General features: G+C 43.0%; 4 protein-coding genes and 5 non-coding genes across 11 annotated transcripts in view; 7 read left to right on the forward strand and 2 right to left on the reverse strand.

Moving 5' to 3' along the window:
• Nucleotides 1-12,038, reverse strand: part of Zwilch (zwilch kinetochore protein) — a 35,961-nt gene extending 23,923 nt beyond the window's left edge. The window contains exons 1-6 of one of the 2 annotated variants that reach the window (XR_379449.3): nucleotides 11,752-12,038; nucleotides 7,547-7,598; nucleotides 4,297-4,392; nucleotides 3,281-3,399; nucleotides 1,498-1,697; nucleotides 305-375 (exon numbers count right to left, since the gene is read on the reverse strand). Coding sequence is in view for 1 of the 2 variants with exons in the window: in NM_026507.4 (NP_080783.3) it covers nucleotides 305-375; nucleotides 1,498-1,697; nucleotides 3,281-3,399; nucleotides 4,297-4,392; nucleotides 7,547-7,598; nucleotides 11,752-11,825 (612 nt within the window). In the remaining variant the exon portion in view is untranslated. The remainder of the gene's footprint in view (nucleotides 1-304; nucleotides 376-1,497; nucleotides 1,698-3,280; nucleotides 3,400-4,296; nucleotides 4,393-7,546; nucleotides 7,599-11,751) is intronic. The other variant, NM_026507.4, reaches the window with a different exon arrangement.
• Nucleotides 12,039-12,320: 282 nt separating this feature from the next.
• Rpl4 (ribosomal protein L4) lies at nucleotides 12,321-17,496 on the forward strand. The gene is made up of 10 exons (NM_024212.4): nucleotides 12,321-12,367; nucleotides 13,758-13,929; nucleotides 14,128-14,234; nucleotides 14,518-14,656; nucleotides 15,026-15,150; nucleotides 15,875-16,004; nucleotides 16,255-16,411; nucleotides 16,655-16,738; nucleotides 16,831-16,951; nucleotides 17,157-17,496. The coding sequence occupies exons 1-10, from the start codon at nucleotides 12,365-12,367 to the stop codon at nucleotides 17,376-17,378; spliced, it is 1,260 nt and encodes a 419-aa protein (NP_077174.1). The 5' UTR covers nucleotides 12,321-12,364; the 3' UTR covers nucleotides 17,379-17,496.
• Gm23344 lies at nucleotides 13,982-14,049 on the forward strand. Its single transcript, XR_003948448.1, has one exon. It is a non-coding gene; the product is annotated as a small nucleolar RNA SNORD18 (small nucleolar RNA).
• Snord16a (small nucleolar RNA, C/D box 16A) lies at nucleotides 14,366-14,456 on the forward strand. The gene has a single exon (NR_028548.1). It is a non-coding gene; the product is annotated as a small nucleolar RNA, C/D box 16A (small nucleolar RNA).
• Gm22571 lies at nucleotides 14,805-14,875 on the forward strand. Its single transcript, XR_003948446.1, has one exon. It is a non-coding gene; the product is annotated as a small nucleolar RNA SNORD18 (small nucleolar RNA).
• On the forward strand, nucleotides 15,595-15,693 carry Gm23136. The gene has a single exon (XR_003948449.1). It is a non-coding gene; the product is annotated as a small nucleolar RNA SNORD16 (small nucleolar RNA).
• On the forward strand, nucleotides 16,057-16,127 carry LOC115487261. Its single transcript, XR_003948447.1, has one exon. It is a non-coding gene; the product is annotated as a small nucleolar RNA SNORD18 (small nucleolar RNA).
• Nucleotides 17,497-18,230: 734 nt separating the features above from the next.
• Snapc5 (small nuclear RNA activating complex, polypeptide 5) lies at nucleotides 18,231-21,622 on the forward strand. Its single transcript, NM_183316.2, has 3 exons — nucleotides 18,231-18,354; nucleotides 19,433-19,522; nucleotides 21,076-21,622. Exons 1-3 carry the CDS (start codon nucleotides 18,265-18,267, stop codon nucleotides 21,202-21,204), a joined length of 309 nt encoding a protein of 102 aa, NP_899139.2. The 5' UTR covers nucleotides 18,231-18,264; the 3' UTR covers nucleotides 21,205-21,622.
• Nucleotides 21,623-24,702: 3,080 nt separating this feature from the next.
• The window catches only part of Map2k1 (mitogen-activated protein kinase kinase 1), a 67,837-nt gene continuing 65,329 nt past the window's right edge, over nucleotides 24,703-27,210 (reverse strand). Inside the window, exons 9-11 of one of the 2 annotated variants that reach the window (NM_008927.4) lie at nucleotides 26,611-26,672; nucleotides 26,225-26,270; nucleotides 24,703-25,732 (exon numbers count right to left, since the gene is read on the reverse strand). In NM_008927.4, the coding sequence (NP_032953.1) occupies nucleotides 25,619-25,732; nucleotides 26,225-26,270; nucleotides 26,611-26,672 (222 nt within the window). In that variant the 3' untranslated portion in view covers nucleotides 24,703-25,618. The remainder of the gene's footprint in view (nucleotides 25,733-26,224; nucleotides 26,271-26,610; nucleotides 26,673-27,210) is intronic. The other variant, XM_006511196.4, reaches the window with a different exon arrangement.

The raw sequence follows: 27,210 nt of genomic DNA on the forward strand, positions 1-27,210 counted from the left end.
AAACCCTATCATCAAAATGAGAAAAAAAAAAAAAAAAGACAATTCTTTTAAGCCACAAACATTAGCCAAAAGAGGGAGCACATATAAAGCATGTGAGTCCCATATCTGAGGACTGAGCATGGTCCTACAACCAACCCCCCAGAGAGCAGGGGATAACTCTGCCCTGGCTGATATAAGAATAAAGACAAATACTCTGACACGACAGAGAAACATCTAGTCATAGTGAGAGAAAGAAGAGAGCTGTTAAGCGTGGACTTCAGATCAACTAAACACCGTGTAAGTAGCTAGTAAGACAAATACTCACAGCAGACACGTGATGTCTTTTCTTGTGTGAAGTTTTTAAATTTTCCAGATCTTCAGAGTAATTTTTATCAGCTACAGGACATGAGATAACAAAGAAAGGAAGGAAGGAAGAAAGAAAGAAAGGTTGATTTAATGCCAAATTATACTGCTAAAACTAGAAAGTTATGTTAGGTGGTGGCGGCACATGCCTTTAATCCCAGCACTTGGAAAGCAGAGGCCGGGAGATCTCTGTGAGTTCAAGCCTAGCCTATAGAGTGAGTTCCAAGACAGCTTGAGCTGCAGAGTGAGATCTTGCCTCAAAACCACAAAAAACCTAAACAAACAAACAACAACAAAAGGTGTTAAAGAGAGAAAGAAAAAGTGGGGTTCAGTGGTTAGGGAAAGGGGAGAGATCTGAAAGTTGGGGAAGAGGAAACTGTGGTCAGAATATACTGTATGAAAGAAATTTATTTTTAATTAAAACAAAACAAAAGAATGCAATAGCTTGGCATGATAACACATGCTGTCTTTAAATCCTAGCACTCAAGATCTCTTTAAGTTCCAAACCACTCTGGTCTATGTACTGAATTCAGGGCTACCTGGGCTACTTATAGTGAGACCTTGTTTTAAAAAGAATATAACTAAAGCCAAGCATGGAAACTCATATCTAAAATCCGAGCTACTCTGCAGACTGAGACAGAAGGACATTGAGTTTGAGACAAGACTGGGCTATAATGACACTCCACAATAAATGAACAAAACAAATGTACACATCAAGAAATATTTATGAAAAATTAAATAGCTAGGCATACTGGTATGGACTTGTAGTCCTAACTGCTTGAGCCCACGTATTTAAGTCAAGCCTGAGTCATAAAGAACTAATGTTTAAAAAAGAAAAAGTCTGTGTGGTGGTATTCATGTATAATCATGAATAACTGAGCTTTATACTATGGCTGAAACAGAGAATAAGTTCAAGGACAACTTTGCCTCAACCCACTCCATCCAAAAAGGTAATTTTTAAATTAAAAAGTACAAATTAAATTAAATCCCAACAAAGCAGACATAAAACATTTGTGAGTTTCTACAATACCCCCTCCCTGCTGTTGAGCACAAACTTAAGGTTCAATGTTCCATGTTTCACTCCCGTCCTATATGGAAGCCCAGAAATCCCACTAAACAGCTAGGCAAATAAACATACGGAGACTGAGCACTGACCTTTACAAGTGAGCACATACAGGATAACGCCTGCAATGATGTCATTTGTTGTGATAAGCTCAGCTCCTAGCCAACAGGTACCTTCAGGATCTGAACCGTCACATCTCACCCAAAGAGGAGGAAGGGCTGTCACTGGCTGCTTAATCTTCAGATGAGTCATATTAGGATTGTGAGCCATGGTATAGAGCCCAATTAACTGCCTTGAAAACAAGGAATAGGAAAACAAATTTTAAAATGGCAACACATATTATCTTTGAAGCTGAAGGTGCGGCTCAGTGACAGAACACACGCTTGGCGCGTGGGGAACACTGAGCTCAAGCCCCAGCAACACCCACCCTCACACAAACAACAATCTGGAAATGAAGAAAAAAATGCATAAATACATGTATGTTTATATATTTCAGCAAGAGGATAATAAGGTAAAATATATACTCTAATAGCTACAAGTCTAGAGAGATGTTTTAGCAGTAAAGAACATGCATTACTCTTGCAGAAGACCAGAGTTCAGTTTCCAGTGCCCACACTGGGTAGCTTAGAATGGCCTGTAACGCCAGCACTAGAAATATCCAATACTTCTGGCATTCATAGAAGCCTTACATGCACATACCATGCCTAGCCCCTCCTTCCTCCCTCTCTCACACACATATACACACATCTGCATAAATTAAACATTTAAGGTTATGTATATTGGGTATAAAAATGTATCATATATAATTATGACAATTTAACATACATATGTACCATATACTGCTTTGGATATATAAATCTATAATTGTTGAAAGAGAAAATGAATGACAACGTAGACATATCAAAATAACTGTTTTTGGTTTTTTTTTTTTTTTGGTTTTTCGAGACAGGGTTTCTCTGTATAGTCTTGGCTGTCCTGGAACTCACTTTGTAGACCAGGCTGGCCTCGAACTCAGAAATCCGCTTGTTTCTGCCTCCCAAGTGCTGGGATTAAAGGCGTGTGCCACCACTGCCCGGCTGTAACTGGTTTTTAAGGTATATAGAAGTTACCATTCAAAATACATAAATATATATATATATCAAAATTAAAGATCAACTAAAACAATGCAGCCTAAATTTCTTTTTTTCAAGAGATAGAAAGAATTTACTATCAGATATTAAGAAAGGAAGTTCTAAGGCATTCAACTTCAAAAAGTAAATACAAAAATCTTAAAATCTTAGGGTGATATGAAAGGCATGAAGAAAAAAAAAAAAACAAGAAATGCTAGGGGCTAGGGAGACAGCTCAGTTGATAGTGTCTGCCTTGCAAGCTTAAGAACCTGAGTTCCATCTCCAGAACTCATGTGAGACAAGCATGCTGGGGAAAGTTGGCCTACACCTTGATCCCAGCACTCAGGAAGCAGACAGGTGGATCTCTGTGAGTTTGAGGCCAGCATTATCTACAAAGTGAGATCTAGGAGAGCCAGGGTTACACAGAGAAATCTTGTTTAAACACACACACACACACACACACACACACACACACACACACACACACACACACACAACTTACATCCTCAGCCCCAACAATGTTTCCAACTCAAATCCTATCAAATCCCATTCTCTATCCCTAACTCTACACTTACAAAAACAAAACAAACAAAAAACCAACTTAACTACCGAGAAGTGGTGGCACACACCTTTAATTCCAGCACTTGGGAGGCAGAGGTAGGCCAGCCTGGTCTACAGAGTGAGTTCCAGGACAGCCATGGTTACATAGAGAAACTCTCTCGAAAAAACAAAAAACAAAACAAACAAAAAAACCAACTTAACTTACCTTGCTCTCCCAACAGGTAAGGCCAGTGGCCTAATATTTTCACCAGCAGAGAGATCAGAAATAGCAGTTTCTTCAGACTGCAGTTCTTCAACTTGACTTGTTTCTTCCTTCTCCAAAACCTTTAAAAAATGTTTTAGATTACTTAATAAGATGTAAGAGTCAATTATCTTTTGTGTTAGAAAATAACTACACAGAAGGTTGGAGAGATGGCTCAGCAGTTACGATCACTGGCACTAGAGTTACAGGCAATAGTGAGCTGCTATGTGGATGCTGCAAACCAAACCGAGTCCTTTGCAAGAGAAGCAGGTGCTCTTCACCACCGAACCACCGAGCCATCTTTCAGCCCTCAAAGACTGTAGTTGCTTCCTGTAAAGGGAGAATCTGATGATGGAAGAAAAGTGCTGTAACAAGCTCAGTATTGATGAGCTAAAGGTAAACATCACAGGAGACCCTTGGGAGATGCCCAGATATGTAAGTATCTTTCATTTCCCAAATGGAACAACCTGTTTCTGTGATATGAGCGTCGAGTACTCAGTCCTCAATTTTACCTTGTTTATTCAGGAACAAGGTCCTTATGCTGGGATCACAGGTATGCCGTACCACACTCAGTCATAGTGGCCCTCTACTCCCATCTGTTCGTTTGTTCATTTATTTATTCAATTCAATTCATTCATTCATTCATTCATTCATTCATTCGTCAAGACAGGGTTTCTCTGTGTAGCCCTGGTTGTCCTGGAACTCACTTTGTAGATCCATCTACCTCTGCCTCCTAAGTGCTGGGATTGAAGGCATACCTAGCTTTGTTTTTTGTTTTTTGTTTTTCTTAATGGATCTATTATGAAAGTTTGTATTATGTACATATCTATGGTTGGCATTATATTTCAGTAGAAAGCACTGTGCTTACTCCTAAAAGAATGTGTACACTTTCATTAACAGGAAAACAGTAGCACGAAATTATTCAAAAAAAAAAGGGCAAATGTGGCTACTAAGAATTAGCGACAACGCCCAATACTTACCACTTTTTCCACGAGAAACACTGAGTCATTTTCATTTAGAATAGTTTTCAGAAGACTTGGTTGGCCTTTGCTGATCAACTGCACTTGTACATCAGCCTGCAAAAAACAGATTGCAGTGTTTCTATATTTAACTACTACAGACCAGTTACGTGCAAATTTCTAAAAAGGAACTGTGCAAAATATTTTAAAAGGGTTCACTTATTTGGCCATGCCATTTCTCATGTTTAGAAAACCTGACTAAAGGTTTGCTGGTGAGATAGCTCAGCGGTTAAGAGCACTGACTGTTCTTCTGAAGGTCCTGAGTTCAAATCCCAGCAACCACATGGTGGCTTACAACCATCTGTAATGAGATCTGACACCCTCTTCTGGTGTGTCTGAAGACAGCTACAGTGTACTCATATACATAAATAATAAAAAGAAAACCTGACTGCAAAATGAGCTGGAGAAATGGTTCAGCTGGTAGAGTTTGTTGCTTACACACACCCAGGTAAAGCTGTGCACAGGGCATGGATCTGTAGCCCCAGTCCTGGGGAGGCAGAAACTAGATACTTCTGGGGCTCGCTGGCCAGTCAGTACAGCCAAGTAGGGAGTATTAAGTAGGAGACCCTGTCACAACCAAGGTGGATAGCAATTCAGTTTCTGACCTCTGGCCTCCACATGTACCCATAGGCACATGTACATGCACATACACAGAAAATGTAGCTTATTATCTGCCCTCTATCCAAACATGAACATCTACCTGAAAATGGCTGCCTTGTAAAGTCCCGTTTGCTTATACCTTCACTGACATCTTCCTTTAATCACAGTATAATGTAGAAAGACTATTATCCTTTCTTCTTCTGGACTATAAAACTGTACAAATTTAGTTCACAAGAAGTATCTTCTTGTTTCCAATGTACTATACATACATTGTACAAAAACATAAAAGCAGCCTTTTACTTTTCTTCTTCTAAAAACATGTACTACATATGCACATATGACTGTGTGTGTTCCTGGGCGCACATGTGGGGGTCCAGGACATTCTGCAGGAGCTATTCTCCCCTTCCACCTCCATGTGGGTTCTGGGGAGTCAGTTATTGTACTCATCTAATAGATAAGCCAGTATGACTCACATATAAAGATGACATGTTCTAATGGTTTCACATCATGAACTTTTTTCCCTGTTATTAAGGATCTGTGGATAACTAAGACCACAGCTGGTATATAGCAATTCTGTAAATGTTATTTTTTGGTAGTTTCCAGTTAAGTGTTGTAATAAAACAATAGACAACAAACATCCATGAATTACTTTCTTAGAATAAAAACCTAAAATCATATTGGTACAATCAAATTGCCCTTCAAATATGTCAGAAAACCCAGTCAACACAATGAATATTTTTATATCAGTACAGGAAGAAGAAATTAGATATCCTGATGATGAGTATCAAACTTACCCCAAGGAACTCAATGTCCGTAATCATCAGAACGCAGTCCAATAATAGTGTTGCCCCCCTTCCTCTCTATCCTTTTTTTCTCTCTTATCTGGAATTAGGGATTTGAAAGGGTGGAAGAAACAACCCACAAAGTAGCCAAAGACTACTTTCAGAGAACCAAGGATGCTGCTAATCTAGCCTTTAAGTTTCAGTTATTCTAGGCCGCACTGCGTTCTTTAAGGATACCCGGAAGCACTAACCTCAATCCTTGTGAACCTGACCTTATATGCAAATGCAATCATCAAGCAGAAATTAACTGAGTTAGGGAGTAGGGTCTAGACTCAATGACTGCTATTCTTACAGAAGAGATTCAGAGATAACAGACACAAGGGAGAAAAAAAAAAAAAAAACCTATGCGCCTAGGGAGGCAGGTGTTGGGGCAACACCATGACTTCTAGAAACCACAAGTCAGGCAGAATCCAGGAAGGGTTGTTACCTGAAGCCTTCAGCAGGAGTATACCCTGCCTATACCATCATTTCACACCTCTAGTCCTCAAAACTGAGAGAATCAACTTCAATCTGAGGCTGCCCAACTGTACTCCTGTCTACTGCAGCTGTGGGAGAAGAACGTGGACCTTGGTCAGGAAGGACTCAGAGGGGGCACACTTGGTGGGGCTGTGCGTGTTGAGTTTGCTTAGTGGGAACTCTGACAGTGAAAGAGAACTGCACTTGTGCTTTTCAGTCATGTCCTTTGTCTTTTCTATCACAGTTTTTGCCCTTCCTGGTGATTTTTGATTTTTTATAAATATTTTACCCATGCATCTATATAAATGTAGATATGGACATATGTATTAATCTTTACTAATAATTAGTTCCCCCTCTTTGGTTGTTTTAATTTGAGATAATTTATTTTTATTTTACATGTATTTTGCCTGCATGTATGTCTGCAACATGTGTGTGCCCAGTGCTCTCAGAAGTCATAGAGGGCATCAGATTCCCTGGGATTGGGAATAAGAGACAGTTGTGAGCTACAGTGTGGGTGCTGGGACTGAGCAACAACAAGTGCTTTTAACTACTGAGCTATCTCTCCAGCCCTTAGACTGGCTTTTAATAATTTATTGGTTCTATGTATCCCAGATACAGGTTTTATATTCCCTCCTGTGAGGAATTTAACTATGGAACATCTAATACATAGCAGACTTTTTTTTCCCAAGACAGAGTTTCCTGGTGTAGCCCTGGCTGTCCTAAAACTAGTTCGGAAGATGCTGACCTCGAACTCAAGAATCTGCCTGCTTCTGCTTCTGAATTTTGGGGTTAAAGCTGGATGACACCACACCCAGCCAAGATTCTTAATAAATCTATAAGCAACCGTATTCATATTTGTAAAATCTGGAAACCACCTAAGTGTCTTTACTGAAACATAGCAACAGGATGAATCTCAAATGCATATATTCATTTAAAAAGCTAACGCTGCAGGGCAGTGGTGGTGCACACCTTTAATCCTAGCAGAAGAAAGAAAAAGAAAACCAAAGTCAAGAAACCATATATTTTATTTACTGACATTGGGAAAATGGGAAACTATGGAGAGAGAAACAACTGAGCAGTTGTAGGTATAGAGACATATGAAAATGCTTAGATAGGGACATGGGCACACTTTTGGACAGGTAATACTCTACACTTTGATAACAGACATGGCTGCACTCCTGAAGGTATTTCTGAAAATTCATAGAACCATCTCCTAAAAGGGTCAAATTCATCCTATGTAGTTTCAAAAACCTGATTTAAAAACACTATGATTTTAGGGTCATTGTGTTTAAACCCAAATAAATTGCTCATACCTCATAGATGAATGGGTCTTTAGAGGCTCCTTTCTTCTCTTCATTAAATTCCCTGAAATGCAAAACCACATGTGAAAAACAGCTGCAGGATCTCCATTATTAAACTCAGAGATCAGCCAGTACTTTTATTTACACATTGGTGGAGAAAGCTTACAACAGTGCTAAGGATAGCTGCAGAAAGGAAACAATTCGGTTAAGGAGAGATAAAGGAGGGTGGCATGGGGAGTGGGGGTGAGGCATGCTGCAATCCCAGCAAAAGCAGGCAGATCTGAGTTCCAGGCCAGTCAGGGATACATAGTGACACTTTTCCTCAGAATAATTCTGGGAAGGGGGGGGGGGGAGGGGAGGGAAGTGGTATCTAGAGACATGGCTCAGGATTAAAGCACTGTTGCTCCTGCAGAGGACCTGGGTTCAGATCCCAGCACCCACATGATGGCTTATAACCTTACCTCTAACTCCAGGTTCCATTGTATGACACCCTTTTCTCTGCAGGCACCAGGCATGAACCAGCCCACATGCACACACATAGGCAAAACATACATACAAAACAAACAAACAAACATAAACAAATGCTTTTGATTATGTGTATATATGTAAGGAGAGTGGGTAATGAATGTGCAATTACCCAAGAGGGCACTGCTCTAGAGCTGAAGTGACAGATGACTGTGACACCTGCTGTGGGCTCTGGCAACCAAACTCTGGTCCTCTGGAAGAGTAGTAAGTGCTCTTAGCACCTGGGCCATCCCTTCAGATTCATTAATTTAAAAACAAACAAGCAAACCTAAAAATGTAACTGCTGGAGATGGAATACACCTGTATTCCAACATTTGCAAGGCTGAAGTAGGAATCTGACAAGTTCCAGGGCAACTCAGGCTGCACAATTGGGAGCCAGTTTAAAAAACAAAACAAGCCGGGCATGGTGGCGCACGCCTTTAATCCCAGCACTCGGGAGGCAGAGGCAGGCAGATTTCTGAGTTCGAGGCCAGCCTGGTCTAGAAAGTGAGTTCCATGATGGCCAGGGCTATACAGAGAAACCCTGTCTCGAAAAACCAAAACAAACAAACAAACAAAAAAAACCCAAACAAAATTAAACTAAAAAGATAAAAGCCTCTAATATAAATTTAAGTATCGTTTAAGAAAGTTTTTATGGGCTGGAGAGATGGCTTAGTGGTTAAGGGCACAGAATGCTCTTCCAAAGGTCCTGAGTTCAATTCCCGGCAACCACATGGTGACTCACAACCATCTGATGGTCTCTTCTGGTGTCTCTGAAGGCAGCAACAGTGTACTCACACATATAAAACAAATAAATCTTTAAAAAAAAAAGTTTTGGGGCTGGTGAGATGGCTCAGTGGGTAAGAGCACCCGACTGCTCTTCTGAAGGTCCGAAGTTCAAATCCCAGCAACCACATGGTGGCTCACAACCATCTGTAACAAGATCTGACTCCCTCTTCTGGAATGTCTGAAGACAGCTACAGTGTACTTACATATAATAAATAAAAAAAAAAAAAAAAAAAAAAGTTTCTAGCCAGGTCGTGGCCCAGATAGTGAGGTCTAAAAAGGAAAACCCTGCCTTGAAGAAAAAAGTCTGGGACTTATTAAAAAAAGAGAGAGAGAGAGAGATTTGCCCTTTTAATTAGGGATTTGGGGTGAGCATGTAACTTTAGAGGCCAGAATAGGACACTGCACCCTCTCACCACAGCTGGAGTTGTGGAGAGCTGTGGATCACCAGAAGTCACCACAGCTGGAGTTGTGTGGAGAGCTGTGGATCACTAGAAGTGCTGCTCTTCACTGCTCAGCTGCTTCATAAGGCATTTAGTAGTGATCTCAAAGTACACAAATTATAAAACACTGGCCGACTCAAATAAATTACCAAAATGTATTGCCAGCCTGAGCTATAGGGAAAGTAGCTCTAGTTACTGAAAGAGCCCAACAGTTATATCAGAATAGTTCGCATCTTTTGATCTGATACTTGACCTAATTGATCTAGAAACAAAAAACAAGCCTGATAGGTCAACTTTTGTTATATTGCACAAGACTCTTTACTATATTTATTTAAGCATGTATGTATGTGTGGTATGTGTGTATTTGTCAAGGTCAGAGAACAATATGTGAGATATTTTCTCTTTCCACTATGTGGGCCCCATGCCATGTTTGGTGGCTACTGAACCATCTCTCTGGCCCAAGATATTGCTTGGTTATTCAGCAATTGTTTATCAAACACTCTAGCTAGTTCCTGGGGATAGCAAACAAAACTAGTCTTGAATGAATGTAGAGTAAACTACCAGTTATAGGGTACTGAGAACTCTGAGAGGACAGGAACTGTGAATCACTTGTAACATTTCAGAGACATGATTATGGCCCAAAACAGAACACTGGAGATGGGCAAGAACGAGACTTGTCTAGCATGCACAAGACCCCCACCTCTGATCCTCAGCGAAGAATTAAAACAACAGAAGTGGCTGGGAGTCTGGGAAAGATGAAAAGAAAGAAGCTGGCTGGTCTTTTAAGTTTAGGACTCTTAACTTGAAGAATTCTGGAGTTAAATGCCACATCGGCAAGAATGGTAATTTCTTCCTAGGTTTGTGGTGAAGCCCTGGAGATCACCAAGAAACTTCAGTAGGCACGGAGAGGGATACAGTAAGTGAAAACTTCTAGAGTTTATGCATGGAAAGATGAAAACATCCAGGAAAGAATTAGTAAGCATAAAGGATCTAAATAAATTTGTATCAATGGAGGTGATAAAACAGACATAAAACAACCATAGAAGCTGAGAACATAACTCGGGAATAACAGTGCTTGCCTAAAATGTGTGAAGCCATTTCCAGAACCTCAAAAGCTGGGCATAATGGTACATGCCTGTAAGGACAGCACATTGGACACCGGGCCACGATGTTTACAAGTCCAAACTCAGAGATCTTGGGTTTAAAACAATAAAGTACTTAACACCATGGCAAAATACCACAACAGTTAAAAACAACTCAAGTTCCTGAGCTCAAAGACATTAGCTTCTTTAAAAACATCAGTTTTGTTGGGCGTGGTGGCTCATGCTTTTATTCGTAGCACTAGGGAGGCAGAGGCAGGTGAATTTCTGAGTTCAAGGCCAGCCTGGTCTACAGAGTGAGTTCCAGGACAACCAGTGCTACACAGAGAAACCCTGTCTCAAAAAAAAAAAAAACAAAAAAAAACAAACACAACACAACAACAAAAACCCAACCACTAAAACCCACTAGTTTTAGCTGGGCAGTGGTGGCTCCCGCCTTTGACCCCCAGCACTCTGAGGGCTGAGGCGGCCGGATCTCTGAGTTCCAGGCCAGCCTACTCTACAGATTGAGTTCCAAGACAGACAGGGTTACACAGAGACACTATTTTTTTTTTTTTTTTTTTTTTTTTTGATTTTTCGAGACAGGGTTTCTCTGTATAGCTCTGGCTGTCCTGGAACTCACTCTCTAGACCAGGCTGGCCTCGAACTTCGCCTGCCTCTGCCTCCCGAGTGCTGGGATTAAAGGCGTGCGCCACCACGCCGGGCTCTGAAACTATCTTAAAAAACAAAAGCACATTAGTTCTTTTCCTGTAGTAGTGAAAAATTATTACTGCTTTTGTAAACAGGAGGGGCAATAATGGCAGTTAAAAATGATAGCATTTAGAGACTAATGGGCTATACCCAACTAGCAACACCTTGCACCTAGAATTAAAGTTTTTTGTCTTCACATCAGGCCTACGAAATCAAAAATCTCAGAGGCTGAGCCAGTCAATGTATATTTTGGCAACCCTGTGGGTGATTCTGATGTGAGTCGCTGACTTAGATTTTCACACAGGATGTAGAAGTTGACAGAATTTCACTGAGGGAACACAGTGAATTTGTGGCACGGCTCACGCCTCTCATCTCGGCATCAGGAGGCTGCCGAGGAGGGTCGATGCGGATTCTGTCCGTTTCTGAGCTTGAGGCCCGATGACATCTAGCTCTCTGTGTCCCAGGAGCCTCTACTTAGAAGCGTGTACATCAGTCCAATCCGTACACTGCTTTGCCATCTTGCCTCCCTTGGGTAAGCTCGGGTGTTTTCTCCGGAGGCCGGCAGTAGCCTAGGCCTCCGCAGAGCCCTGGCTGCCTCTCACATCCCAGGTCCAGGAAAGCCGGCAGCCAGCTGTGGCAAACACCACCGGCAGGGGAGGGACAAGTACCATCCCATTCCCCAACCACAACTCACTGCCGGAGACGAGCATAAAACTCCTCCGCCGCGCGGTTCATTCGCGACCACATACCGCCGTGGCCTCCGTCCATTGCTAAGAAGTTAAACTGAACTGCGCGCCCAGACAATGACGTCAGAGGCCATGACCCCGCCCCGCCGGAACTACTTCACGCTTTAAGTTCGGTTTGTACTCAACGCTAACACATTGCTTTAATTTAGTAGAGCATCCCCTCAATTTACTATTCCAAAAGTCTCCCATTTCTGTTAGGGGGGAAAAAATGGACTAAAAGAGATGTTATGATGAGGGTGGGCGGGATGAGGAGAAAGATAATTCTCGCGAGAGTTGTGACGAGTTACGAATTATTCCGCGAAAAAGAGTCCCTCCTTTCTAATCACTCTTTTTAACTTTAAAAAAAATGAATACATAATTTTAACACACGTCACGCAATAATATTACCTTTTGAAATTTTTACATGTAGCAGAAAGATAGATCGTGTCTCTAATTTGATTTTGATAAGGGGCAGGATGCGGAAGACGAGTGGAAGGATATATAGAGTACAAGTGACAAGTCTTTCCTTTTCCTGTGGGAGCAGCCGGGTAGAGAGGAGCGTGGCCTTCTCCTCTCCCCGTCATGGTGAGTGGAGGTCTTCTACACTGGGCTTCCCCCTGGTCTGGGGGGCGGCTATAGAGGAGGGCGAAGGTTCAGAACATGGAATCTGCAGAGAGGAGACGAGGGAAAGGAAACCTAGCACCTTTTCTGGCCGGAGCTGAGTTGTGGGCGCTGAGGCAGCCATCTTAGAGGCAACGTGGGCAACAGCGCCAGGTGGATGGTAGAGGAACCTTTGGGATCTTAGCTTTTCTTAGTTCTAAGCTTTGCTTAGTTCTAAGCAGGGTTGCTGGAAGCCGAGCGTTTTGATGCCAGAGACTTGTCAGGGGTTCGAGATCGTCCGATGACAACTCCGCACAGGCCGTGGCGGGTCATGTGCTTTCAGTCCGGAGAAATTGTCTTCAAAGAAAAGGGCTGAAGGATATCTGAATTTATGCTTTCCAGGAAGATTGCCTTCACCTCTTTAAGACAATTTCTGGAAATGCATGTCTTCGTTACTTTATATGATGTAATCTAGACCTTTGAATCTTAAGCGAGTTTTCAGTAGTAATTAGTATATTGTTTTACCACGAATGTTTATCTGTAGATGGATTAAGGTTGTTCTGACCACAGTAATTTGGAGACTGTTAGATTCATCGTTAAACCGACTAGATAGGTTGTCCTATTGTGAGACGACTTAAAGGGGGGTATAGTAGAAGAGATGGTATAGTATCTGGAAGGGCACATGGGAAATAGGTCAGACCTAAGTGCTGGTGGAATCCTCAGTTAAGAGTCTTTCAGAGTATCAAAACGTTTCTGAATTTGAAGGGGTCTGGAACATTGGATAAATGAGCAGGCCAGCTTTGCTGAAGTTGGTGAGGGTAGAATTAATTTAACATGTCCTCATTAAACAGTATCTATGAACAGTTTTTATAATGTTGCTTCCAAGTTTGTTTCTCATTAAAATTGATAGATTTTCAGGTTGTCCTTTTGCTGTAAAACTATTGAAATGATAAACCCAGTGGTGGTTTACTGTGTTGCTTGAATTTGGGGTCTCCTGCAAAGCAATACTTGCCTCAAACTGATTCCACAGATTGGCCTGTATATGGCCTCAAATATTGGGACTTTTACTTCTGTATTTACATATTTGTCTCCAGATATCAAGCTCTTGACATTTAATTATGGGATGAATGTGTCTCCAATGTTGTCAATATAAGTACTCTTGATTATTTTTAAGTGAATCCATTATTATTATTATAACATTATATGGTTTTATTGGCATTGTATTTCCTGTCTCACACAGTTAACACCTGCCTTCCTAGTCCCCAGGGAGTCATATCTGTTTGCAAGTACTAATAATGTGGGCTTTAAAATCTAGGTTTCAAATACAGGAGATGGTACTTCCTCTGTTTTAGTTACTTTTTTTATTCCTTCCAAGGCTTGTGCCCGTCCCCTCATATCGGTGTACTCCGAAAAGGGAGAGTCATCTGGCAAGAATGTCACTTTGCCAGCTGTGTTCAAAGCTCCCATTCGACCAGATATTGTGAACTTCGTTCACACCAACTTGAGGAAAAACAACAGACAGCCCTATGCCGTCAGTGAATTGGCAGGTATGGATTTGCATTCGTCATCATGGTTATATACTTTCCAGGGCTCCTTTGCAGTAAATGATGAGATTCCATTGGTCCGTGTTTCTGAACTACATGATTTTCCTTGGCTATTCTGATACTGCCTTTATCATGCATTAGTTTTAAGTCATGGGTTTGTTATGAGTTAGTTCCTAAACCTTTTGTTCTTCCCAATTTTAGGTCATCAGACCAGTGCTGAGTCTTGGGGTACTGGCAGAGCTGTGGCTCGAATTCCAAGAGTTCGAGGTGGTGGGACCCACCGATCTGGCCAGGGTGCCTTTGGAAATGTATCCTTGATTAGTGCTCTTGGCAACTGACCAACTGGACTTAGGCTAATTAATATTTGAATCATGTTTAAACATACTAGAGTCTCTCTAGACAAAAATCTGGAGATGTTTGGCTGGGAACTTGCAGTGATGTCGTAATTTGCGTCTTACTCTGTTCACAGCGACAGTTGCCTGCTGTCAGTATGCTGGTTCAGAAGGTTGACGAACATTGTTACTGAGCAAGTAGTAATCTTGTTAATTTTCTAAATTTGAAAAAGATGTTAATTCTTGACAAAGAAAACAGATGTGTCGTGGGGGACGCATGTTTGCACCAACCAAAACCTGGCGTCGTTGGCACCGCAGAGTGAATACAACCCAAAAACGATATGCCATCTGTTCTGCCCTGGCTGCCTCGGCCTTACCAGCTTTGGTGATGTCTAAAGGTCTGATGCTTTGATATGTGACATTTAGTTTTAACTTGTACCTAAGTAAATTGCTTTCATGAATTCTGTTTCTCTCTGCCTGCTAAAGTCACTTATGCTTACATCAACATAGTAGGCTCTTATCACATTCTTATAATGTTCTTGACTGTCAAAATGATGAAATTCCACTTAATGGTCCGTGTTTCTGAAACGCATGATATTAGTGGAAATTCTGATTTGGCGCAAATTGCATGATGGTTTATTTTGAGGTGTGGTGCAAAGTGAGACATCTGCCACTGAAAGCAGAGACAGTATCTTTTGAGTTCTGGAACAGTGTTTCTGGGGGGAAAGATGAGACTTTGCTGTTAAGTATTAAATTGGTTTTGTTAGGTCATCGTATTGAGGAGGTTCCTGAGCTGCCGCTGGTGGTTGAAGATAAGGTTGAAGGTTACAAGAAGACCAAGGAGGCTGTTCAGCTGCTCAAGAAACTCAAAGCTTGGAATGACATCAAAAAGGTAAGCTCACCATATACACTGATCTTCCATACTGGCAGATTTGGATTCAAAGGATAAGTTGAGGTTTAATGGGTGGGTGGCTTCAGTTTTTATTGGATATAGAAACTTCCTTTCAAAGAGCCAAAGTAGCAAAGATAGGGGTGGTTGCGTTAACCCAAGTTCCCTATAGGTAACCTATCCAGTGTAGATGGCGTTTTGTAGTATTTAAAGGAAGATGGACATGTAAATACTTTTTTGGTGTTTCGAGACAGGGTTTCTCTGTGTAGCCTTGGCTGTCCTGGAACTCACTCTGTAGACCAGGCTGGCCTCAAACTCAAGAAATCTGCCTGCCTCTGCCTCCTGAGTTCTGGGATTAAAGGTGTGTGCCACCACTGCCTGGCTGTAAATACATTGGAGAGAAGTCTTGCTGTCTTTTGGGGGGGGTACAGAAAGGGCTTTTGGGCTTGCAATGATGTTGTAATTTGCGTCTTACTCTGTTTTCAGTGACAGTTGCCTGCTGTCAGTAAGCTGAATCAGAAGGTTGACGAAAATTATTGCTGAGCAGCTCAAAACTTTAACTGAGATTTGAGACTTGAAATGGTAACAGAAAGTTGTGAATTTCATGGATAAAAGTGTCAGGTGTGGCTGCTGAAAGTTGCTTTGCCTGCTGAGACAGTTTTTCGTTTTGCTAAGATTGAGGATGTGGGAAGTCTTGATCAGAATACTAAAGCTACTTACTTTATAGGTCTATGCCTCTCAGAGAATGAGAGCTGGCAAGGGCAAAATGAGAAACCGACGGCGGATCCAGCGCAGGGGGCCCTGCATCATCTATAATGAAGATAATGGTATCATCAAGGCCTTCCGCAACATCCCTGGTAAATCCTTGCACGTGGTTTAACTGCCTATTCTGTGCAGGCTCACTTAGCTTGGTTATGATGAAATTCCACTTCATGGTCCGTGTTTCTGAAATAACATGATATTGTGGAAGTTCTGAGTCCTACGTGAGTGAGCTACGCCAGCCATGATGGCTTGAGCTTCTAAGTGCCCTAGGTAGCTTGAGGAGCCATAGAAGTTGTATTTCTCCTGTTGGGCATGCAGGCTTCCTGATTCTGCTTCCTCTTAAAGGTATTACTCTGCTTAATGTAAGCAAGCTGAACATTTTGAAACTGGCTCCTGGTGGGCATGTGGGCCGTTTCTGCATCTGGACGGAGAGTGCTTTCCGGAAGTTGGATGAGCTGTATGGCACTTGGCGGAAGGCTGCTTCCCTCAAGAGTAACTATAAGTGAGTTTTCCCTTATTTATTACACGTCAATGACTAATGTGTGCACTAACATCCTCCATAAGTTCTGCATTCACATTTTGTTTGCGTTTTCCATTGTTTGGATGTGCCTCACCTGTGATTATTAAATGAAGATGTAAAGGTTTATTCTGTATCTGGAGAGTTGAAACATTTAAATTAAAATTTGTACTGCTTTGTGTTCAGTTAGAGAATGAGACTTTGGACTTCTCTCTTCCTTCCCCCCAGCCTGCCCATGCACAAGATGATGAACACCGACCTTAGCAGAATCTTGAAAAGCCCAGAAATCCAAAGAGCCCTCCGAGCACCACGGTAGAGTTTTAAAACTTAAGGTCTAACACTTGATACGACCCCTTGACTATTAAAGGGATACATGTTGATTAATGAATGCTACCTCTTGATAGCAAGAAGATTCATCGCAGAGTCTTGAAGAAGAATCCACTGAAGAACCTGAGAATCATGTTGAAGCTGAACCCTTACGCCAAGACTATGCGCAGGAATACCATTCTTCGCCAGGCCAGAAATGTAAGTCAGTTTGGCGTGTCAATTTTTTTTTTTTATTAGATTGCCCCCTTCCAAGACAGGAACTTACTATGAAGACGCTGGCGCCCCCCCCCCCCCCAACCACACACACTTGTTTCTACCTCCCCAGGTACTGGGGTTAAAGATGTGAACCACGATGCGCTCATTGAAGATAAGATTCTTAATTTTCTATTTGTTTTTGTTGCAGCACAAACTTCGTGTGAAAAAGCTGGAAGCAGCAGCTACTGCACTGGCAACCAAATCCGAGAAGGTTGTTCCAGAGAAGGGGACTGCAGACAAGAAGCCAGCGGTAGGCAAGAAAGGAAAGAAGGTGGATGCCAAGAAGCAGAAGCCTGCAGGGAAAAAGGTGGTTGCCAAGAAACCAGCAGAGAAGAAGCCTACTACAGAAGAAAAGAAGCCAGCTGCATAAACTATTAAAAATTGTTAAATTCCAGAGAGCAAGTAGAGACCGCATATTTCAATAAATCAAACATGTGGTGACAAACCCTTGTGTGACTCTTAAATTGTGGATGTTTCCAAGCCCCTTGAAATTAACCTTTTGAAGAACAAGTGGCAAGATGTGAGACTTCATGGTCAAACTTAGGTCATCAGAATTATAGAACAAAATTTTTTAAATAAAATTTCATTCTCTAGGCTGCTTTGTTCCACATGGTAGTCTACTTTATAAACTGAACTTGGGATAAATAGCTAGGGGCCAAGTCCTATGAATAGTGTGTAGTTATGGTAGCCACTAGAGGGCCTATGATGGTAAAAGGGAATGGCGGGACCACCACAGCTATGGCCACTGTGTCTGTAGAGGTGCAGTGTTCTTTGTATGAATCAGTCTGATCATCCTAGAATTATCATCGTTTCCTCTTGCCTTGATGTTAAAACTGCTAGCAGATAATGATGAGCGTGGGTAAAAACACTCCCTGAGACAAGGCAGTTCCTAAAGGTTAGTAGCATTCCTGTCCTTACTAGGCTTAGGTATTTTGGGTATTTTGGTTCCTGCCTGCATAAGTAGCCTTTGCAGAGATTAAAGTCACTTGGAAAGTAGGTGACAGGGTGCTGAGATGAATGCTATCCTAAAGCCTGTGGGGCCAATTTACTGTGAGGGATTACCAAGGGACTGAAGAATCTCCATGCTCTTTGGGATTCCACTTTGTTTTCAGATCGTGGGAGCTAAGCCCCTACTGGCCCTTCAGAAAACAGCTACGAGAAAGTAAGCCCTCAGCCCGGCGCTGGTCTCCGCAGTCGGCGGTGACGTCATCACCGCGCGCCTAGTAGAAGGCAGCGCCCTAAGGAAGTGGAAGGGGATGTTGAGTCGACTGCAGGAGCTCCGCAAGGAGGAGGAAACCCTGCTGCGTCTAAAGGCGGCTCTACACGACCAACTGAACCGCCTCAAGGTGAGCGTACAGCTTTCCAGCTCTAGCCCCTCGGGACGTCGACGGAGCGCGGCGGTACAGCTCCAGGCCGCTAGGTGTTGAGCAGGTTTAGCTCCTGAGCCCGCATCTACCCCGACCCAGCACGCCGGCTCACGGGTTACTGCTGTTTATATGCACTAGAGGGGGCTTTAGTGTTGTCATGCTAGTACTGAATCTCAGACCCGCTTGAGGCGCGAATGAAGTCTGGGAAAGAAACTTGTCCGCTTGAGTTCCCAGTAACTCTTCTGGGAACAGAGAATGACTCGGATGCAGATTTAGGTGCGCTTTGATCACGTCCTAGACATAGGGGTAATTTGGTCCCTGTGAAATGATCATGGTAATCCCTGGTCAGCACTCATGGGCAAGATCTTTAAATGTAAGTGACATGAGGATTAGAGGAGCCCTTTATAAACTGAACTTGTATACTTGTGGTAAAAAAACGATATGCAGTTTTTCTCAGGGCATTTATAAACTGCCCACCCTTATTGCAACAGAACCTCTTACAAGTACATGATCGTGTGTTGAAGATGACCTCCCAAACGCAGTTACCCTGGTGCACCAGGAAACACGTGCATTTTTTAACATTCTGCCTTTACTTTCTCATTAATGAGTAGACAAGCTCAATCATAGGACATCCATCTGTGTCTGTGGAACCAGCTGTCTCCTGGGGTGAGGGAGGGGAGAAGTGGTCTCGCCTGTGTAACCCAAGCATGCTTTGAACCTAGTGTGTAGCTCAGGTTAGTTTTAAACTTATGATCCCCTTGCCTCCCACATTTCTAACCTTAGTGTAGTGGCACTTGCCTTTAATCCCAGCACTTTGGAGGCAGAAGCAAGTAGATATCTGTAAATTCAAGGCCAGCTTGGTCTACTGAGTTGTAGGACTGCCAGTGTTACAAAGAACCTCTTCATAGGGAAAGAAAGGGGTGAGGAGGTAAAGCTGCCCTCCCCTTCTAGAGCAGTTCAGGGATGCCAACCTATATGGCATCTAGTGGAATTCACTCACTATAGTAACCCAGCAGAATACTCAGTGAAATAAATATCTTTGACTTTTCTTTCCTAGGTTGAAGAATTAGCCCTTCAATCCATGATAAATTCTCGAGGAAGGACCGAGACACTGTCTTCTCAGCCTGCACCTGAACAGTTATGTGATGTAAGTTTAGTCAAGTACAGACTTCCAGAGAGAGTGTAGAGTCCCATTGTGCCCGAGCTCTTTGGGCAGGCAAATGCTGTATGGCACATTATTACCAAGTCCAAAGGACTCTGGGAAGTACCATTCAAATATTTGGGGGCCTGGGCGAATTTATTGTACACTGAACCTAGGACTTCATACAAGGTAAGCAAGTACGCTACCAGTGAGCTGCATCTCCAGCCCCTCATAATTTGTAGTTCAGTAATTAGCTAATCTATATTAATCATCCAGACAATAGCAAGTACGCTACCAGTGAGCTGCATCTCCAGCCCCTCATAATTTGTAGTTCAGTAATTAGCTAATCTATATTAATCATCCAGACAATAGCTTATCTTTTATACTTTGTCAAGTTTAGGCAGCCTCTACTCTTCTAGTGTACACCAATATGCCTCGCCTACCCAGGTCTCAGATTACTCCATCCTTTCCAGCTACTCAAAGGAACCCCAACAAGCTAGCAGTGGTTGTTGTGTGTTTGTGGTGGGGCTTCTGTTGAAGCAGTGTCTTTTGTACCCAGGCTAGCCACCGTATGTTCTTCTCTCCTCCTGGGATTACAGGCATGTGCACTCGTATCCTGTTTAGAAACTCTGCTCTCTTTAGGACTATGTCATGGTCGCTGCTCTGTTAAGTGTGGCTTCAAGTACAAAGCTAAGGATGAGGTGCAGGTATTACCCTACTCACGCTTACCAACTGCCTTCAACAGAGCCAATACAGTGTTCCTGAATATACCGTGCTTTGAGAATTCTTTATAAGCTATGTAGCCTACACAGTTACTTTACTGATGATTTCTAAAAGAGCATGGTAGGTAAGTTAAGATCATAGTAAACATGAAGGACTTATTCTCACCGCTTTCCAGGAATGGGAGAAACGAGAAAGAGGAAAGTCATAAAAAGATGAACCTAAAATTGAACTTTAAAGATATTTTTATAGGTGTGTGTGAATGCAAGTTCGTCTCCATTGAACATCAGACACCCTAGAGTTGGGGCTTGTAGCTATCCAGCATGGGTATTAGTACTCAAACTTGGATCTTTTTGGAAAAGAAACAAGTACTCTTTTGTTTGTTTTGTTTTTTCTAGACAGGGTTTCTCTGTATAGCCCTGGCTATCCTAAAACTCACTTTGTAGGCCAAGCTGGCCTCTGTCTCCTGAGTGCTGGGATTAGACGTGTGCACCACCATCACCTTGCAGGCAACAAGTACTTTAACTGCTAATCATTTCTCCAACTCATGATGAGATTTGATTTTAAAAAGAATTTGCTGGGCTGGCGAGATGGCTCTGTGGTTAAGAGTGCCGACTGCTCTTCCGAAGGTCCCGAGTTCAAATCCCAGCAACCACATGGTGGCTCACAACCATCCCTAATGAAATCTGATGCCCTCTTCTGGAGTGTCTGAAGACAGCTACAGTGTACTAACATATAATAAATAAATAAATATTTAAAAAAAAAAAGAATTTGCTGTTTTGAGGCTTAATTCTAATGCTGTTATTCTACAGTAATTCTAATGCTGTTATTTTGCACAGATGTCCCTACATGTAGACAACGAAGTGACAATAAATCAGACTACACTGAAGCTGAGCACAAGGAGCCCTATGGAAGAAGAGGAGGAGGAAGAGGAGGAGGAAGAGGAGGAGGAAGAATCTGATTCGTAAAGGGGGATCAAGGGCAGGGTAGTTATACAAACTAAGTCTTGGGTGCTTCATCTCTTCAAAGTCATCTTGCAGGGCCTATGTGAAAGATAAACTTATGAATGGAAGAGGCTCAGCCCATAAAGTATCTATATTCAAATATGAAGAGCTGAGTTTGGAGCCCCAGAATCTGTGTAAAAACATAGAGTGTCACATGCCTGTAACCCCAGCACTGGGGATAGGAAGAACAACAGATCCCAGAAGCACACTGGCCAGCCTGTCTAGCCAAACCAGTGAGTTCTGATTCACTCAGAGACCTGTCTGAAGAGAACAGTTATAATGGCATAGAGGCCCAGCACATCTCAATCCCAGCACACAAGAAAAGGGATTAAATAGCAAGCTGCAAAAATAAAAATTTTGTTTTGATTTTTTTCTGCTACAATATATAAATCAGTTCAATTTTACTACCAGAGGAATGGGGAAAAGTAGATAACATCTGATCATTATGTAAAAGATCATACAGAGTTTTAGCCAACTTTGGCATTTACATACCTGCATTCCCAAGCTTTGGGATGCTCTAGCAAGAGAGATTGACATCTGCTGTGAAGCCAGCCTGGAGGAGAATGAAAACAAAGCACAATGAAAGGTCTTACCATGGTGTAACCACTAGAGTATTAGGCTAAGTGAGATCAATTAGTAACTCTATTCCATCTCTCTTCTGAAAAAGACAAACACTATACAAATTGACCTAATTTCAGTCATTACCAGGGGCAGTCACATGGGATGTGATGAGAGGCAGAATGTCAGGTGTGACGGTCCACACAGCAAGTTCCAGGACAGCCAGGACTACTTAGAACCTGTCTCAAAAAATTTATACAGAAAAAAAGAGAACTGCCAGCAACCTCTGGCCATCAGCACACCTCAACACACACCAAATACATCATATACACCCCTGTGCTGACAACACAGTATATACACTATTCTAAAGAAACCAAGGAGAGCCGAGAGCCGGGGGTGGTGGCACATGTCTTTAATCCCAGCACTTGGGAGGCAGAGGCAAGTGGATTTCTGAGTTCGAGGCCAGCCTGGTCTACAGAGTGAGTTCCAGGACAGCCAGGGCTGCACAGAGAAACCCTGTCTCGAAAAACCAAAAAGAAAAAAAAAAAAAAAGAAACCAAGGAATATTGATGAAATGGCCTTATCTTGCGTGCACATGTATGTATGTGTGGACATGTGTACCACTATGTGCATATGGAAGTTGGAAGAAGTTGGTTCCTCTTTCACCATGTGAGTTACAAAGATTGTACTTAGGTTGTCAGGCTTGGCAACAAGTCCAGAGAATCATGTCACCTGTGCATGACTGCTGCTGGTGTTTTAAGGATATACTCCGCGCTGGGCAGCAGTGGTGCATGCCTTTAATCCCAGCACTTGGGAGGTAGAGGCAGGTGGATTTCTGAGTTCGAGGCCAGCCTGGTCTACATAGTGAGTTCCAGGACAGCCAAGGCTACACAGAGAAACCCTGTCTCAGGGGGTGGGGGAGTACTGTTGTGCTATTATGTGGAACAGTTTGGATACCAGCACACTAGAAACTGGGTACCCCAGAAACATTTGTAACTCCAGCTTTGAGAGCTTAAGATTTATGTACATGTATTTACACATGCTCCCACACAAGCAGAGTATAGCCCTTTTTTTTTTTTTTTTTGGTTTTTGGAGACAGGGTTTCCCTGTGTAGTCCTGGCTGTCCTGGAACTCACTATGTAGACCAGGCTGGCCTTGAACTCAGAAATCTGCCTGCCTATGCCTCCCAAGTACTGGGATTAAAGGTGTGCGCCACCACTGCCCAGCAACAGTACTTACAAATAATATTCATAGGCTCTGCATCTTGTTTTTCTGACTTTACAGCCACCTCAAAGCATGACAAGGCCATCACTGAGAAGGTGTCGCTAATTGTAATAGTGAAACCATTTCCTAGCAGAATACAGCAGACTGACCAGACCAACATGAAGGCTCTCACACCAACATGGACCTCTTGAGAGCATGGCTTGAAGTGCAGGCAGGCCTTACTGCTACATAAACTGAGGAATGTTCTTTGCCCAGGCAGGTTCCCAACACCTCTGTGCTAGCTTTAGGTCACCTTGACAAAGTCATCTGAAAGGAGGAATCGTCACTGAGAAGCTGCCTCTTTAAGATTGGGCTTTAGGCAAGCCTGTAGGGCATTTTCTTATTGAGGTGGGAAGTGGTGCTATACTTAAACCACTAAGCAGCATTCCTCCATTGCCTTTTGCATCAGCTTCTGGGTTCACTGAGTTTGAATGCCTGCCTGCCTTGGTTTATTTCAGTAAACTGTGATTCAGGATATGTAAGCCAAGTTATCCCTTTCCTCCCACAGTTGCTTTGGCCAGGGTGTTAGATGCCCACCTACAGTTGTTCTCTGGTGTAGAGACTACTCATTCACAGGTCCTGGGAAGGTGGTAGGAATCGCTGTTAAAGTTGCGCATAAGAAGAGTTGGTACAAAGATTGAAATTACAGGAGCCCCATTAGCACACTGCACAGATCTGGTCAGTGTGTGCGCTTTGCCTAGTTTTCTATCTTTTGTTTCTTTTGAGACAAGGTCTCTCCACACACTCTGGGCTGTCTTAGAATTCACTATACAGATAAGGCCAGCCTCAAACTCAGATCCACCCAATCCTGCCTCCCAAGTACTGGATTAAAGTCAAGTATACTCTTCCTAATGGCATTTTTGGCTAGTTTTTATGTCAACACAAGCTAGAGTAATTTCAGAAGAAACCTAAATTGGGAAACTGCCCATATCAGATTGGCCTGTGAGCAAACTTGTACATTTTCTTAAATGAACGGTTGACATGGGAGGGCCCAGCTTACTGTGAGCAGTGCCACCCCAGGGTAGTATAAGAAAGAGTCTGCAAACAGGGTCCCTCCATGGCCTCCTGCTTCAGTTTCTGTCTCTAGGTTCCTGTTGTTCTGTGGATGGTAGCCAAGCCGTAAGCTGAAATAAGCCCCTTCTTCTCTGCTTTTGGTCAGAGTGTTCATATATCAGCAACAGAAACACCCATAAGACAGTATAGTATTTGTGTCTTCTAGCTGTGTTCCTGTTTTTCCAGTCTCTGGCTAAATCATTCTTAGGATTTTCATTGCTGTGAAGAGACACCATGACCATAGCAACTCTTATAAGAGAAAACATTTAATTGGGGCTGGCTTAGTTTAAGAGGTCTAGTCCATTATCGTGGGAAGCATGGCATCATGCAGGCAGACACAGTACTGAAGGAGCCAGGACTTCTACATCTTGACCCAGAGGTTGTGTTCTTCACTGGGCATAGCCTAGGCATATGAGAGACCTCAAAACTCACCCCCACCCCACCGTGGCAAATTTCCTCCAACAAGTACCACTCCCTATGGGCCAAGCATTCAAACACATGAGTCTATGGGGGTCATATCTAGTTAAACCACTACAATCATTTCATTTCTTGTAGTCTAGAGAAATTGAAAGGTGTGCCACAAAAGCAGAAATCTCTTGTCCCTTTTATTTTAACTTGATAGTATTTTTATTAGAATAAGAGATTAGATTTGATAAACATCTTGATTAAAGTGGTTAAAAGGGGTTTCATACAATTTGTAGGCACTATACACGTTGTTTACAATAGCATTGGTACTTAGACTGGAAGAAAGATAGAACTCTTGATACATTGATGCTTTAATCCATTTGTGACATTCAAAATAACCACCAATTTAGAAACACTAATCCAAACTTAGAGACACACACCACTAAGTATCCCACACTGTATATTTAAAAATAAATATAGAAATACAACCAGAAGTCTAAAAATCACCACAGTAGACAGACTGAAGCCCAGCTATCATGGCAGTGATGGGCTCTGCTTAGGTTTTTTTGATGGGAATTGCTGAGTTCTATACCAAAAGCAAAAAATAAAAATACCATGACGTACACGTTCTGATGCTCATTTCAGTAGCAGCAAAGCATGCTTTCCATGCATGCACTGCCTGTGAAGGGTCTCACAAGGCTCCCTCTCAGACTGAGAGGTCACCAGCAAGAGTGAAGTACCAAGGTCCGAGAATCCTGACAATACAGGCAGCCAGCTAGTGAGTCACGATGAACAGCAGTGCAAACATCAGTAAGAACGACCACCCAGGTCACTAGGGTTTCACTGTAGTTCAGCCTGGCATGTGTTTGATGAACAGACAAATAGCCCCAAGCACAAAGCCAATCCACTTAGGGGAGTAACCATAGTGATAAAGACAATGATATTAAAAATGACACAAGTACAATTTGGCACATGCTGTGTTCTTCATCCTTTGTCACAGATGAGATGCACGTCTGAACATAGACAAGCATGGGAGAGGCCTGAAAGCAACATGGCATGCCACTGGGCAGAGAATTCCTCTTTGCTGCTTCCTAAAGGCTCAGATGCTGGCAGCGTGGGTTGGTGTGCTGGGCTGGTTAAGCCCAATGGTGGAGCAGAGCCAGCCTGCGAAGTCTACCTCCTCGGCGTCAGATCTTTTGATGAAAGCATGTACCTGTGCAGGAAACAAGGAAAGGGGATTCTGTTAAAAATGGCCAAGAAGGAAAAGCGAGGTGGCCTGGGGACCGCGCAGAAGATGCCTCTAGTGCTCACTCTTGAGCAGCAAGTAGGCCAGCTGCAGCCCAGAGACCCCCTCTGCCAAACAGAGAAGCTGTGAGGCCCTGGGCAACTTGTTAGAAAGTACACTACACTCAAGGCTACACAGGGCATGGCCTTGTCTGGACATTACAGTACCACGTGTGTGTCACTGCCATCAAACTAGAACCAGTTGGAGAGTAACTCAGGATACTGGATATGTGAGGTGAACTAGTCAGAACTAAGGCTGCGGGGAAGTCCCTCCCTGACTGCATCGCAGGTGCCCCTGAAACCCACAGGACAGAGGAGTTTGATCCCTGGCACTGTGAAACCCTAAACCTGACTGAAGTATAAGGAGTGGGAATGAGCAGAAAAATGGCTCAGATGAACAAACAGGCTCTGTAAGACTCACCATGAGCTGCTTCAGATCTGCTCTCTCTGCAGGGTTCTTTATTAAGCTGAAAAGAAGATAAATAATGTTAGGAGTGCTACTTCCCAGTCCCTGCTTATGTTTGTCTGCCTGCCTCTTATGAAGGCTGAGGGCCAGTGCCTGCAATCACCCCCCATTATAGGCACACCATCATTACGCCAAACACACAAAAGTCTTGCTGAGCTAAATCAAGGTCAGAAAGCAACAGGATGGTCCCTGAAATTCAGGGGAGAGTGGCACCCAGAATCAGATAGTCACGAGTCCCAGCATCACAAGGGATATGAGGTATGGCAGCAGCCAAGGTTAATAGGGGATAGGGTAAGGGCAGGGGGAGGGGGGTGGAGTCTTAGAACATGGTACAAACTTACCATTTATTCACAAAATCCTGAAACTCCAGACTGAATACTCCACTGGGCAGTTTTGGAGGAGGCTGCAAACATGTCAACATGTGAGAAACTCTTGATTCCTGCTCCATCACCTCTCCATCACACCCACCTTGCCTCTGGCCTCTGCTGCCCTCATCAGTTCCAGGAAAGTGGCTTGGGACCTCTAACTCCTCCTGGCTCACCTTATTGGGAGTACTTCAAGTATTCTACCACTCTGACAGAACAAACCTATTCCCCTCAGCCTGTTCACTCTCCTATAGAAGGCTGTGTTTTAGCTCTGGACCCTCTGAGTGTAGGTACTCAGGTGTACAGGAAGTGTAGTGTAAGAGTGCTGGCTGACCTGGAAATGCCACTAGCAGTTACCAACAACAGAAGCTACAGGGATGCCCAAACCAGGAGATACTCCTCATGGTACTCCCAGCCACAACCCCCCTTGCTGAACCCTGGAGAGTCAGAGGTTAATAAAACATTAACTACAGAGGCTGAGTGTGGATGATGCAGCACGAGGATCCTGAGAGTACCTCCAGGAAACCTGTTAGTTTACATGACCTGTGCCAGTACCTAAGATGTCGCTGCTCTAAT

Source organism: Mus musculus, chromosome 9 (genome assembly GCF_000001635.26).
Source record: "Mus musculus strain C57BL/6J chromosome 9, GRCm38.p6 C57BL/6J".
Classification (NCBI taxonomy): domain Eukaryota; kingdom Metazoa; phylum Chordata; class Mammalia; order Rodentia; family Muridae; genus Mus; species Mus musculus.